This window comes from Monomorium pharaonis, chromosome 2, assembly GCF_013373865.1.
Source record: "Monomorium pharaonis isolate MP-MQ-018 chromosome 2, ASM1337386v2, whole genome shotgun sequence".
In the NCBI taxonomy this organism is placed as follows: Eukaryota; Metazoa; Arthropoda; class Insecta; order Hymenoptera; family Formicidae; genus Monomorium; species Monomorium pharaonis.
This window is the reverse complement of record NC_050468.1, coordinates 6829746-6845425: the sequence shown is the minus strand read 5'-3', so window position 1 is coordinate 6845425 and position 15680 is coordinate 6829746. Positions and strand designations below refer to the sequence as shown.

General features: G+C 34.2%; 2 protein-coding genes across 3 annotated transcripts in view; one reads left to right on the top strand and one right to left on the bottom strand.

Annotated features, from left to right (window-relative positions):
- LOC105837583 overlaps positions 1–15680 on the bottom strand; it is a 329160-nt gene that overhangs the window by 237869 nt on the left and 75611 nt on the right. The window lies entirely within an intron of this gene.
- On the top strand, positions 13205–14934 carry LOC105832328 (protein G12). Its single transcript, XM_012673157.3, has 2 exons — positions 13205–13287; positions 14157–14934. Exon 2 carries the CDS (start codon positions 14157–14159, stop codon positions 14802–14804), a length of 648 nt encoding a protein of 215 aa, XP_012528611.2. The 5' UTR covers positions 13205–13287; the 3' UTR covers positions 14805–14934.

The following is a 15680-nucleotide window of genomic DNA, read 5'->3' as shown; positions in this document are numbered from 1 at the left end:
TTCATTCTTTTGTTCATCCACATTGCAAATATCTTACATGATAAAAGTTTTACAAAAAGAACAACAAATTTTCATCATCTTGAATTAGAAATTGAATCAACAGAAAGTTTATATCTTTAAATTTTTTTAAATTAGATTCTTTGTTAATTATTAATGCATTAATCATATTAGATATCAGAATATAATAGAAAATTATATTATTTTTTTAATGTATGGTATATGTACTCATTGTAATACAAGATACAGAATTATGCAGTCTTCATTAATTATATCCAAACATATAATTAATTTTCTGCTTTTCATCATTTTTCATTGAAATCTATTAATAATTTTTATTAACTGAATAATTAATTAAAAATACTTGCTATTAGTATATAATAAAATAACCGAGTAATAAGTAATAAAATAGCTATTTTATTTCAATAATAAATAAAGGCATTAAATGTAATCACTAAAATAGTAATCACTAAAGTAGTAACAACATTCAGTGGCAAGCAAAACTTGTATACCCTTTTCAAAGACTGTCGCGTTTCACCGGAGATAATCACGAAATATATCGCTTGTTTACATAATGTATCCTTTAAAAGCATTAAAACTTTCTCGGATTATAAAATGAGAGTTTTCATCCAGCGTATCTTGGTCTGCGAAATAGAAAATTCAGTGACCGCGTTGACCCGCGACATACGCATATTGCTCACAGGACGACATTCGGAATAACAACCACGAAGAGTTCTCCTTTTACGTAACAATGTCTGTCACGGAAGGACCGTCAATTTTCCGTGAAGATTAAAAAAAAAGGGAAGTGTGTACCGAGTGACGCCGAGGGCCGCAGGCGAAAAATGCTGTTATGACGGTGTGCAATCAATAACGCGGCTAAACAAAGGGAGGCTTTGTGGCGGTGCGCTAAGAAGATACTCCGCGTAAGGTCAGACAATAAGTACCAGCGTCTTGCAAATGTGCGATGAGACTGCTACGATAGCCGTTTACAAATTGCGGCGGATCTTTGACGCGCGGTTCGGGTGCTCGAGGCGGCAGAGAAAGGGAGAAACACGTGAATCGCGCGAGGCGATGATCTGTAACCGTAAAAATCGCTCCCGCGATACCACGCAATCAACAGACCTACGAAAAGGTCGCTGTAACACGTCGGAGCTGACATATAAATTTTGTAAATTTATAATCATCAGGATAGAGCGGCAGGAAATTGTTCAAATTTTATCCATTTTACAGCGAAATTGCTTTCTACCAAAAGCATTAATTACCAAAGCTAACAACACGTAAATCAAAGAAGTCATATATTGCTGACAATAAAACGTTTATATAAAAATAAATACTGATTATAATAATTAATTAAAACTAGTCACATTTAAATAAATAATTAATGTAATTGATATATATTCGGAACTATTGTAATTGCATCACGCTCCTCATAAATTGTAACTGTATAGTTAATAAAGCAACAAAAATCAGTTTTGCATGGAAAGAAAAGACAAGATAGAAAACTATTATATGTATATTGTTATAAAAAAATTTTACAGCACATTTTTTCAATAATAAGCCAAATAAAAATAAAGTATTACATTTCTTGCGGTCAAAACGTTGTTCATGATATACGTTTATCCTACAGTTTGATTTAACCATATTCTACGTAGGAACAAGTATATATTATAAATTATATTACATGCATTATAAGTAATAGTCGGCGTATTATTGTTTTAAATCAAATGGCATGTCATTAAGTTAGAATAATTTTTGTTTCGTACACAATCGTGGGCGAACGTCTGTTTCCTCATTCGAAACACAATGTGTTGTTGATAAATCACAAAACACAATTCTCAGTAGCGATAGGCGTTACTGAGCGTAAAGAATCAAAGTAGAGAGTTGACGGGCCCAAGAAACTAAAGACCCATTATATATGATATAGTATCATAAAATCGTTTCGTGACAGCGTTGGCGATCGATAGCTCAGCTAGATATTTTGATAGGCGCGATACGCACGATCCAGCTAGAAAACGAAAGTGGTAACCAAGTTGAACATCAAGTTAACACTAAATGTCGAGAAAAATGAACGGACAGGCAAATCCGTTCTATAAAACCAGGCATGATGAACATGAGACAAGTGCATAATTTCATATATCAAATTAATCGTGAGAAGTTGGACGAGTTTATTTAACATACAATTTAACGTTTTGCTCCCCCAGTTTACTTAAAGTCTTACCGAGGAGCGACATTATCTTACCACACTGAGAAACTCTAATATCTTGACAGCCCGAAAAGAGAAGACAACTTTCAAGCGAGCACACGAGATACCAGACTATCAGTAACAGATATGGATATCATTTTTGTTTCTTCTATCAATTATGCAGAGCAAATAAAATTGTTTCCGCGAAAACCGTACTCCATTTCAACGTACGAGATAACGTCGCTATCTCAGTGGACGTTTTACAAAACTGTTCGGAAAGCATATATTAGGTATTAATTGAAACGAGATAAATTCTGCCAGAGCAGTCTCTTCCGTACTCATGGCGGCGATACATACGATCGGCAGTTATACTTAAACGTAACGGCGATGCATCGTCCACATGCTGAGTCGCATACAAGTGCGCGCGCAAGTGTCGACATACGCGGCTCTCGTATGCTACTTGTTAAGATAGCGTTATTAATCGAGGCGGTTACATAGGCGCGTTGATACGATTCATGCTGCTCGCCCACTCGACGTAACACCGCTAATTTGTCAGCGGTACGCAAACGCACGCGCGCGCGTGCGAATATTTATTGGCGGATCGATTGCGATAACAGCCGACAGAAAAACCACCCGGGGGCCCATTTCCTTTTCCAGATAATCACCGTCAGGATGGCGTCGCGTTTTTACCCCTCTTGATGCACGCCCCCGGATTCTGACAATCCATTTCGTAGAATCGTTCGCGGCGGACAGTGACCGACATCCCGCTGATTCGACGAAGCGGAAAAAAGGGGATTCCGACATTATTTATCGAGAAATCGTATTCCACGGATATTGATCATTTTTTATTTGGCCATTGCTTATATATTTGCGTCAAAACGTACACATTATTCGGATCGCTATTGCGCTAATTAATCTGCAAAACGCTATCGCACCAGCCGTCTTAAAGAGACTCATAGACAAGTCGACGCAACTGTGACGCTTATTTCCAAGTATTATGCATCGGTTTCTTTCCATACGAATACAGAGCAACGCGGCGCTCGGGTTTTGATAAACAATTACCGCGATTCAACGCGCGTTCGGTATTATTAACGTTCGCACGGAAAAGATCGACGACTCACTCGTTCGTCTATGATCGATATGCGGACCAATGCATTCCGCATTTTTAACACAATATCCTCATAGAAAATGCAAAGCAACGCTCTTTTTAAGAAAAGAAATATCAGACAAGATACTTGAGATGTTAATTATGTAAAATTATAGAAAGATAACTTCGCGAAAATAAAACAATTAAAATTCTCCAATAAATTGTGTTTTTCTATTACTCTTTATCTTGGAAAATCTGTAAATTCAAATACTTATTGAAGATTTAAAAAAGTAGTAGAACAAAGAGAGAGAGAGAGAGAGAGAGGAACAGAAAAAGATACAAAATTTTCATTAAAATTCGAGGCTTTGGCAAATCAAAAATAGCACTTTATTTTAATTTCATTATGTATTTCTATAATTGCACCCTATTTCCTTTTAAAACGACTAAAGACTAAAAAAGTATCTTCAATTCTCTTCATATCATTCCTTAAAAAATCTAACCAATGACACTTCGGTTTTGTCACCTGTATGAATGCATGCGTCACGAAAAATTCGTTAAAGACACAACAAAGAAATACCCCGGTACAACGGTACATTTATCAGTGGCCATTTCGCGGAAAAAGTGCGATAACTCTCCCTAACGCGCGCACACACCCTTTCTGTTTCCTCCTTTCTCTCTCCGTGTGTGGAGATACACGATTGCGCCAGCGAGCGATTATCGTGACGAGCGCGTTATGGCCGTAATGAGAGATTACCCGAACCGGAAACAGCCGCCATTGCAAGAAGCGAACAATGGCATGGAACACGCTCGACAGTAGCCGTATCGAATCGGCCGGCACACGGGGGAGAACGAACGCTAGCACGGTGGTCCGATTGGCATAAGATCGGCCTGAACCACCACGTGAACCCTGAGAGAGCGCCACAACGTCGTCATACGAATGGCGAGAAAATTCGCGGCGAACTCGATGAAAGGAAATAAATCGACGCAAAATCGACTGCATCCGTACCGTTCCCTTTCAATTACTTCCACCTGACTACGTGGTCCGGCCGACAGGTATTATTTATCGTCGTTTGGTGATCTGTCCCGTTTCCACTCAATGGACGCGAGCGACGAAATATTATGGGCTCTCGCGAGACTCCGGGCGGAGTGTTGGGCACACTCACGATCGAATCGTACACGATAAAAACTCGCCGGCGAGCCGTCTTCTCCACCTGCTCCACGGAGCATCAGAAATGTATCGGTAACTGGATCGATAATTAGACGGTCCGTCCAGCCAAGGAGATCGCAGCGTATTTACTTCCGAACGTGCTCTCGCTCGATTACACCAATCGAGAAAATTCCCGTTCTCTGCGCAGTGCATTCTCGTTCTGGCCGATAGGGATAATAAAGAAGAAACGAAAGCTTTCAAGACGAATTCGACCTGGCCAGCAGGAAGAGAGGCCGGAAACGGAGAAAGCCGAACCGAGCGAATTGATTCACCTTGGAGACGTCGCCCGCATCCACGGAATACGCACAAGGGTGATTAGAAAAATGCTTTCGCGGAGGATATATCCAGGATATACGTGCAAATGTGCGATACACTCGGCGCGATGTACGCGTAGCTATAAATCACGAGACAATCGTTTCGGGCGATCGTTGCGAACTCGTTACGAGTTCGCCCCAGTGGCCGGTCGCAACGACGACGACGACGACGACGGCGGCAGAAAAGCTCGAGAGCCGGTCTACTCGGTCCGATACACTTTGCGAAACGACGGCCAACGCACTCACGGTGGGCGTAAGTACAGGTATAACAGGACGCCCTTCGAACCGGAGAAATACTTTCGTTTTCAACGCGCCAGCATATATCGATCACAATCGTTCACTTAAAATTATATCTAATGAATTCGAGTACCATATTTATTCATAGATTTAATCAATTGTTCATAAAATATAGTTGGCGAGTATTTTTAATTCAGTTATTTAGCGAATCTCTATAAAGTTACCCGATTATAAACTATAAATAAACAATACTTTTCTTATCGAAAGAGAGAAAATAATTGTAAAGTATGTAACAAAATTTAAAAAAATAACAAAATGTCACGCTGTAGATGCAAAAATTTTACTGAACTACATTCACAATGCATCGTACAATCACGAATAATAAAACAAAAATGTTGCAAGTTAAAAACTCGACGATGGCATAATGTCAATAAAGAAAAAGTTATACAAAGTATAATTTAATAAGAATTTACATGCCTCTATTAGTCTATTGTAAAGATAGTTCCGTTTTTCTAATAAAAAAAAAAACGAATAATAATAGTAGAAAATAGTACCTTACATTATGTCTCTATTATATTATTATTACTGCTTGTAAAGAGTTAATGTAGCCTTTGAAGATAACAAACGAGGTGGTATTCAAGTACAACTAATGTTTCATACTTCTTCTTTCAACGATATCATGCAAGCATGGAAACGTTGCGACAACGAACGGCGTCGACGTTCAAATTCAATCGCGAATCAATCGGTTTGATTGATACGACATAACATGTCATGCTTACAATAATATACCATGCAACATTTCGCCTAGCACTCGCGCACATATCATCGCTGCTCTTGCGTGTAAATGTGTCATCGATCTGAGAACTATTACGCAAACGCTCATTGCAGCATCTCGATCTGTCGACTTGCACGCACGCAAAGACAATTTAAGACGAATTCTTGTCTATTCATGCATGCCATCTATTTTCTATTTACTTTTAAAAGCATAAAAACTAACTGATATAAATGTGTAAATTTAGATGTATAATTTTTACTTAACACGTCAAAATTTGTCAAATTTAATTCATATTTAACAATAAAAATTAAAGTTTGACATACTAATCTCCCATAAAATAATGAGACCTTACCCAGCACATTAACATCTGTAAGTCCAATTTTATGCTTACATTATTATTAAAATCCCATTTGTCTTTCCGAGGCAGATGCGTCTCTATTCCTGCGAAGACATAATTCTTTTCACGAATGCGCTCTCTCGAAAATGGAGATTTGTCAAAGCATCGTTTGCCCATCAATCAAAAAATATTAGTGTTTCTTTCATAAATAATAATATATATCTAAATTTAATTTTCGAACTACAGTGGAGATTGAACTTCCCTTATAATTCGCGCATATATTTGCGTAAAAAATCATTTGGTAAACCGAAGGTAAACCTTCGCACGCGGTTAAATAATTCGTATCGCTGATATTACGCGAGCCCGCGGGCAATGTACCGCGTGAACGAGTGCGTGGTATCGTTAGCTGCGGTATCGTTCGCCGTAAAGATCGCTCCGCAAGATTCGCGATGGGTGCATACGCGGCATTCGCCGCACGCATTCCGCACGCACGTCTAATGCACATACAGTATAACATTCATGGCGACCGCAGAGTCGCTCCCGTTCGTTACGCGATCCAGCGTAGTCAAGAAAAATCGTAGGAACGATCGGCCCGCGATCGAAAGCTCGAAGCAAGAGATATACCTCGTGCGCCCGCCCGATCCCACCGTATTCGATGCAAAGAGCACCGTAAATATCATCGAGCGCACCCGTGGACACGTCGTTATCGCCACGTGCGCCGACAACCGCGAGATCAGCCAGTCGCGCGGCTCAGATATCGCTTTTACGCCACGGAGTTATGCAGAAAAAGGTAATAATGGGTCCGCATGTGCTAAACATTCCATATGCGTCCGTACGGTGTTAGTTATTAGACTGCATAGATACAAGTGCGCAGAGTGTAACCCACCTAACGAAAATTACTTTCGAGAAAGATTTAAGTAAACACTACATATCAGAGTTTTAATTATGAAGCTATTAATATAGAAATATTTTAATTTAAATAAATTATGCTCGAGAAATATATAAATGAGTAAAAGAAAAATTTATATAAAAAATTACTATATACGATAGTTACTATGGACCATAAAAAGAAATTTCAGAGAATTATACCACAAGTAATAAAAAAATATACATATACTATATAAAACATTAATTTTAATTTAATGACATTATAGTAAAAGTTTTTATAATTCCTTCTTTAGTCCGCGCTTATTGCTTACCACAATAATATTTTTGATATAAAATTTTTCCCCTGTATACAAAAATTTATTTATTTAATTAGGTCCGTTGATCTTATGTGAACCAAAATTTAAGAAAAAAATTATTTAAATATAAAAAAATTATGGAGTTAATTATGTAATAAATAACTATATCGATAAGATAATTGTGATAATCATGTTGATAATCTTTAATCATTTATAAACTCTTATAATAATCCTACATAATTCCCAAATTGGAAATTCCTTTTTTAAATATATTGGTTCAAAGAATTAATAATTTTATCTTAAAATTTGTACAATATTTAAACTCTTTCACTTCCTAATTGCCTTTCTCCATCGTTTTATACCTGTAATTTGAAGAAAGAGAAAAGAATTCTGAAGCATCTTATATGTGTATTTGATAACATGATCCCTTATTTAATGACGCCAATTTTTCCTAAATACTCAATTACACTCATTAATGTATATTCTGTTACCAGTGTAAATGTACAAGTGAAAATAACACAGAGAAAAAAAGAAATCACTTATTGAAATACATTGCTGCCATTATTATCTATTTCTTTCGATAACTTTAAATCATAAAAGTATTCGAAACACAATCTGATCTCACATGTGGGAAAATCGAAGCAGCTGAAACAAGTTCCAATGCATATCGTTTATGACAGCATTAATTCTTGATCGTTACTTTAATTACAACTGCTCGGCATTCATTACGCTTGTAGTTCTCTCCGCGCGGGAAAGCATTAACACGAGAGGCTACGAGCGTGTATTTTTTTAACACGTTCGTGTTAAAGTAGGGCTCGACGGTCGTCCCGACTTTCGCCTCGAAGATTAATCGCGAATTAATACGACGACGAAAAAGCGGTACAAAAATTATTTATGGTGCTGTCTCCTTCCTGTGCAATTATATGCGAAAGGAATGCGGGTGTCGTCATGCATCATCCCGAAGTCGTAACTCCCGGATATCACTGAAATAATTACGGGTATTGGGTTTAATAAGTCAACGACAGAAAGTTACTCGAGATTGGTACATTCGAATCAATCTAATCAAAGTCTTCATAAACAACATTTAATGCATTCATTAATAACCTTTTAAATTTAAAATTATAAATTAAACTATTTTCACATAATATAAAAAATTGTCTTTAACTCTGTCATAACTTTATTTGATATGGCGGACAAAATAATCAATTTGAATGTGAAAAGAATGTTAGCCTCATTTTTATAGAATTTTACTTGTACAATCCTTTAAGAAACGTAAAATACACGCAAACGAACGAGTTAATTCGTGAGAATTGTACGGAACAAAGTGCGAATAATCGAACTAACAGATCGGTAAAGATAAGAAATGTTTCTAAAGGCTATCTTCCAGCAAGATGTACGTTACGCTTCAGTGAGTCTATGCCTTCTCTTCAGCAATATGAGCATGTATCTCGAATTTTTCTGTTATCAATCATTACTGTATTGAATTATTACTATATTAAGATTATAATACATTTCTAAGTAATAAAAAATAACTCTTATTACAAAATTTATTTATTTAAAAATGATAAATAATCATAAATGTATCATTTGTATTTAACTTACAATTTATAACTCGTGTTATATCATTGTTTGCTTATATAATTGAAATGATATTTCAACAATCTTCTAAATGTAAACTTTTAAGATTATACGATGATATTTCGATTTCCAATCAACTTTATTTCTCTAACAAGGGGACTTCCAAATTAACTTTATCAATTTTTTTTTTTATTATTATTAGCAGTTCTAATATTCCACCCGCATCGGAAAGATATCCTACTTTACGAGGCAATGTCCTGCTAGAATACCACATGGTCGCTAGTTATGATCTCCCGGGAGCGCTTTCGCCTCGCAACAGCAATCTAGAAAGCACTTGCTTGATTAAATTTTAGCCGCACGACTCCCAAAATGTACTTCATCTTCGATGGTAACAGCGACGCGACATTGCACCGGTCATTGACCTATGAATTGCAGCAGCAACTACTCAAACTTTGACTTTCCGACCTTCCAGTCGATGAAATTGTCCAAAGTGTTCCCGCATGGGGCAAGAAATGAGGATAAAGTTTGCGAAACTTCTACTATTCAGCGCTTTCTATTGCGGATACAGTACACGTTTTTATTACGCGTTCGCGAAAGGAATTGTTTAATCTTCGCCTCGTCTTTTAAATCACTTTTTTTGCAGACGGGAAGTACGGCCCGCAGAATGTGCTCGGAACGAGTTTAATTTCGTCAGTAATAACAGTCATCAGCCAGTGCAATTTCGCTAAACTTCTGGACGCAGAAAGCCTCTTCTGCCGGTAGTTTTCGGCTCTCATTTTTTCGTCGAACTCTGGCATGGCTGATTTTACGACTCCTAAAATCGTGACTGAAAGTCGCTTCGCGGGTCTCGAAACAAAAGAAAAATAACGACTCTTAACAAAATCGACTCTTAACAAACGCTTCATGCGTTCAAAGCAACACGTGCATCTTAAGCAGCGATGCAAAGCGAGAAGGAAGAGGCTCGCAGGCAGAAAGAAATGATTTTATTTACGTCATTTTTTTTTTTTGAAACGTTGACATGCTCGTCTTGCCATGTCGGATAAAGCAAAGAGCATGTTACCCTCGATTAGCATAACAAACGCATAGTGAAACACTTCAACCGCACAAAATACTCGAATAGCGGCGAATAGCGCCGCACAGTCAAGAATATAACCATGGCTAGATTTGTCACTCAACAGGACGTTGTAAAAGTGTTACTTTCTCCCAAAAAATTTAATTGTCAATTTCCACTCATCGGCAAAACAAAAAACTTTGACACAAAAATGAACAAATTCATATTTAAAATAAAACATAAAAAAAGCATTTATCAAAATTAAAGTTTAATGAATATTAAATTTTATATATATCATGCTTTAAACATTAAGAATTTAAATAAAATGTTTCAAATATTTTATCTAAACAATAAAAAAATTACTTTCAATACTTCCTAGTTTTTATTTTAATTTCACTATACTTGCATGTATGCAATTACATACACACACACACACACACAAAACTGATATAGCGTTTAAAACATCGAAGTTTTAATACATTAAAATTATATATATATATATATATCAATTTGTTAAATAAACATTAATAACGACATTACTAATATTTGATCAAGTAAACGATCGATACAAATGGTCAATAGTGAAAAAGACAGTAAAAATATCGGCAATCTATTTGCGTTCGATCCGAATTAAACACAACGCTAATCCACAAAACAATAAATCTGTCAAAGATTCTTAATAGCGATCGAAACAAGGAATCTATGAAGAAATTTGCAAAAAAGCGTAGAATAAACGCGTGGTTACGTAATCGACAATACATAGTTACACGCAAATGTGGAAAACACAGGCTCTCTCGCGCAAATAACTCGTAATACTGACATGACATTGTGCATGATTTCATACAGCAACGTGAACACTTCAATATGGATTATTTGAAGTTGTGGACTTGTTTTTCGATAAAATTAATCATGCAGATACGACCATGCAAAAGATAAAGATAAAGAACTTGGGAAAAATACTTATTCTGTTATCTGGATGCGTTCTATTATTTAAATTAATTGCTTATTTAAATTAATTTAAATTAATCTATTATTTGAAATAATAGTAATAATAATAAAAGTATTTTCTTCGATTATTCATATACAAAAATAAGAATGACTGAACTAGCTCACAATAATGTAACATATAATTTATTATACACAATTGTTCCTATGGAATCGAAAGATATTTATGAATATTGACTTAATCGTCAAGGAATTGCTTTTACGACAGGAACAACGTTATTCCATTTGGTGAAACACGTGTTCGCACCCGGCAGCGATAACGAAAGCGGAACTAAAGCATCTAAAATCGTCGATCGACGAGGCGTGAGATCGAACATCGAATCCACATGATCAAAGCACGATTAAAGAATAGGCAAGACCATTTCCTCATCGCGACGACGCATAAGGGGCATTTTCTCACGGTTACGAATTATAGCTCGCATGAATACATTCTACATGCAATAATTTTTGTTTAGAAGCACTAAATATTATCCTCGTGATCGATACAGGAACAATTAGATTTAAGATAGGTTTTTCCCGATGGCATATTTAACTGTTGAGAAAGAATAACGAAAAGATCCAAAGATTTATGTAGATAAGTCTCATTACTTTTGTCCAATAATAGACTTCGTATTTCCGTGAATTCCAAATCGAATCGCGGATAATGTAATGAAACGAACAAACGGTATAAAAGAATAACGATAGGTTTTAACCAGATTTTAATCGATTAATGGAATGCGAACTGATAAGCGTAAAGCACACTACAGAAACACTAGTAATACGATAATGATAGTTCGTGGTGAATGTAATATAATATTATATACGGAAGTATATAAAAAGAAAAAAAATCGCTTAAGGGGATGCTAAAGTTGTCTTGTTTTATCGATAATTTTATTTCTCACTAATCTTTTAATTGCATTTACAAAATTAAAAATCCTTCTCCAGAATTAAAGTATAGATAAAAACAAAACCGGGCCGTAACAATTTTGTAAGAAAAACGACGAAAATTTTAAAAATTGTCGGTTTCTGGCGTCGACTCGTAACAAAATGTGTCTAATGTAAAAATTTTAGACCTTGTACGCACAAATCAAGCCTGGGCTCAAGTAAAGCAAATTTAGAAACAATACTACGCTTTTAGATTGAGCGTAGGCGTTCTAATAAAAAAATTTAATAAGTACGAAAATTTCGTGTCTAAAAAGAGCAATTTGAAAAATTTTTTTAAATTCTTGGTATTCAATTCATAAGCTGATATTAATACGTAAACTTTAATTTTGAAAAAGGATTTCCAAATCTACAAAGAAATACATACAAAATTTTGTTAATGATGTGCACAAATGACTCTACATTATCGACCTCAATCAAGTTTGATTAACAGTTTAGCATCCCCTTAAGGAGCACTCAAAAAGATATGACGACGGCAGAAGCGGAAAAAGATATTTTAGGAGTATGAGCTACGCAAAAATAAACAAATGTTACAAACAGGAAAGTTTTAGACAGAATCCAACGGTTTTTCTAGAACTTATCAAAAATACTTGATTTAATGGAATTTACGCTTACTGCGTATTTGTGATGTGGGGGCAATGGTTAATTTCGTTCGATAACGCACCTGCACGTTATCAATTTGGAACAAGATAAATACAAACTGATTTTATCAAAACTTTTTTTCAATCTTTACGTAAAATATATGAAATATTATGCAAGAAAATTAACTCCATATCATAAATAAATCCATGTATGTTTCAATATATATTTAACTAATAGACAAGAAATATTACAAAGTGTTACGAAATTAAAAAATCAATTTTTATCTCTAAAAGCAATTATACTTTTTATATGTATCTTACATGCAAATCTGATATCATTACTTCTTTAATTATAATATCATTACTTCTTTAATTATCATAAAAATGTTCTCTTTTATCACCTAAAGAACAAGAGATTTTTAATGAAATCTATTAATTAATAAAACTAAAATGAAATTGAAATAATTAAATATCTTATTACAATTTATCAATAATGAATTCAACATGCCACATTAATTACGATTTCTTCAAATATATATTTACAAAGTACTCTTAATTAACGTTTAATTACATTTCGGTCAATAATCATCAAGAATTTAAAAATCAGTTATAAAGACAGCAACATAATCTTAAATCAGATTACATAATTTTGTAAAATAATTTTGAAAGTGTTTTTTTTCTTCAACTGGAGCACTCATAGATAATACATAATCTTATCATCACAGATTGAATAAATAAGATCTAGTTTCGAATATAAAAGACAGCAACAAAAAATACGAAGCATCAGTTTGCGAAATTACGAGTGGAAGTATCACCAACAATACTTTAAAGGTGAGCATCAATACATCACAAATATTAATAAACAATTAACACCAATTAAACATTTTAAATTTTAATATTATAGATTATACATAAAAATAAGAATTAAGAATTAGCAATACAATAAATCATTTACTTCCTGGTTATTTTGACAATAAATAAAAATATTTTCAAACAAATATAACTAAATAAAAAATTTTTAAGTAATAATTATAACTTTGTAAATATTTTATTATTATTCAATTATCATATTTATTCATCTGTAAAAATCGTTAAATACAAGTGTTTTATTCATTGTATTGATTCAATCAATTAATAATTTATGTCTATTTTAAATAAATCAATATAACGGTATAGTACAGTTTAATTAGCAGTAATATATTAAAATTTAAACTATTTGCAATCATTCTTCTATAAAATATTTATATTAAAAAATCAAAATAAAAAATGTTCAATATTTATCAGTGCATTACAAATGTCATATTTAAAGTTTTATTTTATACGATTATTTTATACTCTTAATACGATTTTTGTACAAGTTTGATTGATTGGAATTCTCTCTTTTACATATATATACACGGAGAAAATTTCTCCCTTAAAATTTACTCTCAAAATCTGGTAATTGTGGAATAATGTATATACTTTTAGTAAATTGTACTAAAAACATAGTAAATTTCACTATGCTTTTAGTAAATTTTACCAAAAAGTATAGTAAAATTCCTGGAGGTCACACATTATTCCACAATTGTCAAATTTTGAAGGTAAATTTTAAGAGAAAATTCTTTCTATATATATATATAATAGTAATATAAAATATAATAAATATAAAGTATGATTTTCAAATGCATCAATAACCTGAATCAAATTATTTATTTTTGCAGATGAAATACGCATTGGTACTTTTGGCCTTCGTGGCTGCGGCTTCTGCCAAAATCGAGATCCCCAATTTTGGCAGAGGTGAGCTTCACAAAGAGATCCAAGATTTCTTGGACCTCGTGCCTGCCGAGCAAATATTCGACCTCACTGTTGAATATTATATACAAGATGCTGAATTCCAAAACATGGTCAAATACTTCCAATCTGAAGGATTTAAGCAGCTGGTCATAGACGTAGAAGCCCTGCCTGAGATTAAACAATTGATGAATTACATCCATGATGCCGGCATTGACATTTACAAGATAGTGAATATAATGAATAATGCTCTCGGAATTCCACCTCTCACCCCGCCATCCTATGCTATGGGCCCACATATCACCGGTGGAATTAGGGGATATGTTGACGATGTCTTAGCCCTGCTGCCTATGAAACAACTTCAGGATTTGTACGACCAGAAATTGGCGACCTCCAAAGCGTTCGCCGAATTCATTGCGCAATTGGAATCCGATAACTTCCAACAGATCGTCAACACGGTTTACGCTCACCCCAAATTCCAGGAGCTCTTGGCACACGCTAGGACTGCCGGTATTGATCTCATTCTTATCAAGAATTTGCTGGAAGTTCTCTGGGGCATCAAAGTTCCCTCTTACTAAATGAACGTCAATGTTACAATAAAAAGTGATTTTCCTTTTATTATTATATAGTGTTCACATGCCATCTCGTAAATATGGACCCCGATCACATTATGTAAACTAATAAAGAAAGAGCTTGTTATATATGCGTTATTTCTTTACTGGTGTTTTTTCTTACTCCTTTTTTTATTGTTAGCTTATTGTGTGATCAAAGATAACATAATCAAATAATCATACCACGCGACACGTACTTTTTTCACGTTACTCGAATGGTTTTCGCTCGATCAGGCCACACCGAGATAAACGAGATTACGTTGGCTCGATCAACTAACCTGCCTAACTTGTTTTCACGTGATCGCGACGGCGTAATGCAAATAAAAATGAGATTAGGACGAGTCCTCTGCTCCTTACTCTTGCGCAATTATTTGTCTCTTGTTCTTTATATAACACAAAATTAGAAAAAAAAATCTTGTTCTTTAATTTGTTCTCTTAATGTTCTCTTCATTGCATCTAAAAACAGTAACTAGATATGATATTTGTGATGTATCGACAAATTGTTGACAACATTCATTAATTCGGCTTTGCATAATTATATTTAAAAAAATTACGAATATATTATTGTTTTTATTTATTACTAATAATTAATGAATGATTTATTACCAATAATTAATGTGTTGCATGATGTTGTCTATTTAAAATATAATCAAATGATTAATTCAGTTAATTAAGAAAATCAACAAAGTAAGTAAACACATAAAAAATCTATAATATTACCGAAATAACTGCATGTTAAAAATGATTCTTTTAAATATTATTGTAAAATTATATTCTTTAATATACATTTTACAATTTTATGATTATAGAAGTAATGATAATATTATTAAAGTAAAAATAATT

Excerpts from the sequence above, each read along its gene's own strand:
- LOC105832328 (XM_012673157.3), top strand. The coding sequence starts at position 14,157 with ATGAAATACGCATTGGTACTTTTGGCCTTCGTGGCTGCGGCTTCTGCC.